This window comes from Malurus melanocephalus, unplaced genomic scaffold, assembly GCF_030028575.1.
Source record: "Malurus melanocephalus ecotype Western Australia unplaced genomic scaffold, MMel_1.1 scaffold_2528, whole genome shotgun sequence".
In the NCBI taxonomy this organism is placed as follows: domain Eukaryota; kingdom Metazoa; phylum Chordata; class Aves; order Passeriformes; family Maluridae; genus Malurus; species Malurus melanocephalus.
Genome location: NW_026625760.1, coordinates 1 through 2,031, shown reverse-complemented (window position 1 = coordinate 2,031; position 2,031 = coordinate 1). Strand labels below are relative to the sequence as shown.

The window sequence follows — 2,031 nt, the reverse complement described above, 5'->3', positions numbered from 1 at the left end:
GCAGATTTGGGGTCGGGCCGCAGATTTGGGGTCGGGCCGCTAGGGGTAGCAGCGAAATCCCGAATGTTTTATTGGGTGCCGCCGCTTTTAAAAGAAAAGGCCATAAACGGGGAAATATCCCATAAAAAATCGGGGAAAAGGGAGCGGAGCGGGAGCGCGGCCCGAGAGAGTTTTGGGGGCGCTTTTGGGGTCACGAGTGAGGGGTGACCCCGAGAAAAAAAGGGGAAAAAATGGGGAATTCTTAAGAAAAAAAAAACCCATGGGGTTTTTGGGGTCACGAGTGACGGGTGGGAGGGAAAAGGGGGAAAAAGAGGAAATCCTTTAAAAAACCCTTCAGGAGCGATTTTGGGGGCGCGGGTGAGGGGTCAGAACCCGGGGGAAAAGGGGMGATCCCATAAAAAACCCCGGGGGCGTTTTGGGGTTTTGGGGACACGGGTGAGGGGTCCCCGCCCGAGGGAAAACGGGGAAAAAAAGGGAATTTTTCACCGTTGGGAATTCCCGCAGGAGCCCCGTGGTACCCGATGCACACGAGATCGCGGAAAAGGGGAAAAGGGCGTTTGGGGACCCTTTTCATGGGAAAAAAAGGGAAAAATCTTCTTTTTTAGGGAAAAGGGACGCTTTTTTTTAGGGAAAAATAGGAAAACCGCTTCTTTTTAGGAAAAGAGCGACGCGGGGCCGCATTTTTTCGGGGAAAAAAGGCGACGTGGGGGCGCATTTTTTAGGGGGAAAAAAACGGAAAACGCCATTTTTTTAGGGAAAAGGGTGACACGGGGCCGCATTTTTCGGGAAAAAGTTAAAAGGGCGATGCGGGGACGCATTTTTTCGGGGAAAAAAAAGGAAAAAGCGATGCGGAGCCGCTTTTTTTTAGGGGAAAAAAGGGAAAACGCTCTTTTTTTAGGGAAAAGGGCGATGCGGGGATGCTTTTTTTTAGGGGAAAAAAGGAAAAGAGCGATGCGGGGCCTCATTTTTCGGCGAAAAAAGGGGAAAGGGCGATGTGGTGCCTCATTTTTTCAGGAAAAAAGGAAAAGGGCGATGCGGGGCCGCTTTTTTTAGCGGAAAAAAGGAAAAGCGCTCTTTTTTTGGGGTAAAGGGCGATGCGGGGCTGCATTTTTTCGGGGTAAAAAGGGAAAACGCTTCTTTTTTGGGGGTAAATGGCGATGCGGGGCCTCATTTTTCGGCGAAAAAAGGGAAAAGGGCGATGCGGGACCGCTTTTTTTTTAGGGGAAAAAAGGGGAAAGACCTCTTTATTTTTGGGTAAAGGGCCATGCGGGGCCACATTTTTTCGGGAAAAACCGCTTATTTTTTCGGGGAAAAAAGGAAAAACGGTCTTTTTTTATGGAAAAGAGCGATGCGGGGCCGATTTTTTTAGCGGAAAAAAGGGAAAACGCTCTTTTTTTGGGTAAAGGACGATGCAGGGCCGCATTTTTTCGGGAAAAAAAGAGAAAAGAGCGTTGCGGGGCCGCTTTTTTTCGGGGGAAAAGTTAAAAGAGCGACGCGGGGCCTCATTTTTTGGTAGAAAAAAGGGGTTTTTTTTCACCGTTGGGAATTTCCGCAGGCGCCCCGTGGTACCCGATGCACACGAGATCGCGGAAAAATGGGAAAAGGGAGTTCGGGGACCCTTTTCATGGGAAAAAACGAGGAAAAACTGTTTTTTGTAGGGAAAATTGTGACGCGGGGCCGCATTTTTTCAGGAAAAAAAGGAAAAGGGCGATGCGGGGCCGCTTTTTTTAGGGGAAAAAAGGAAAAGCGCTCTTTTTTTAGGGAAAAGGGCGATGCGGGGCCTCATTTTTTCGGGGAAAAAAGGTTTTTTTTTTTTCACCGGCGGTAATTTCCGCAGGCGCCCCGTGGTACCCGATGCACACGAGATCGCGGAAGAAGCGCAAACCCTACTCGAAGCTGCAGCTCGCCGAGCTGGAGGGAGAATTTTTGGTGAACGAATTCATCACGCGGCAGCGGCGCCGGGAGCTCTCGGACCGCCTGAACCTGAGCGATCAGCAGGTGAAAATCTGGTTCCAAAACCGCCGCATGAAA

General features: G+C 50.0%; 1 protein-coding gene across 1 annotated transcript in view; it reads left to right on the top strand.

Moving 5' to 3' along the window:
• The window catches only part of HOXC12 (homeobox C12), a gene marked incomplete at its 3' end in the record, with an annotated part of 6,140 nt that extends 4,115 nt beyond the window's left edge, over positions 1-2,025 (top strand). The window contains exon 2 of the mRNA XM_057388797.1: positions 1,838-2,025. Coding sequence (XP_057244780.1) covers positions 1,838-2,025 — 188 coding nt within the window. The remainder of the gene's footprint in view (positions 1-1,837) is intronic.
• Positions 2,026-2,031: the final 6 nt, after the last annotated feature.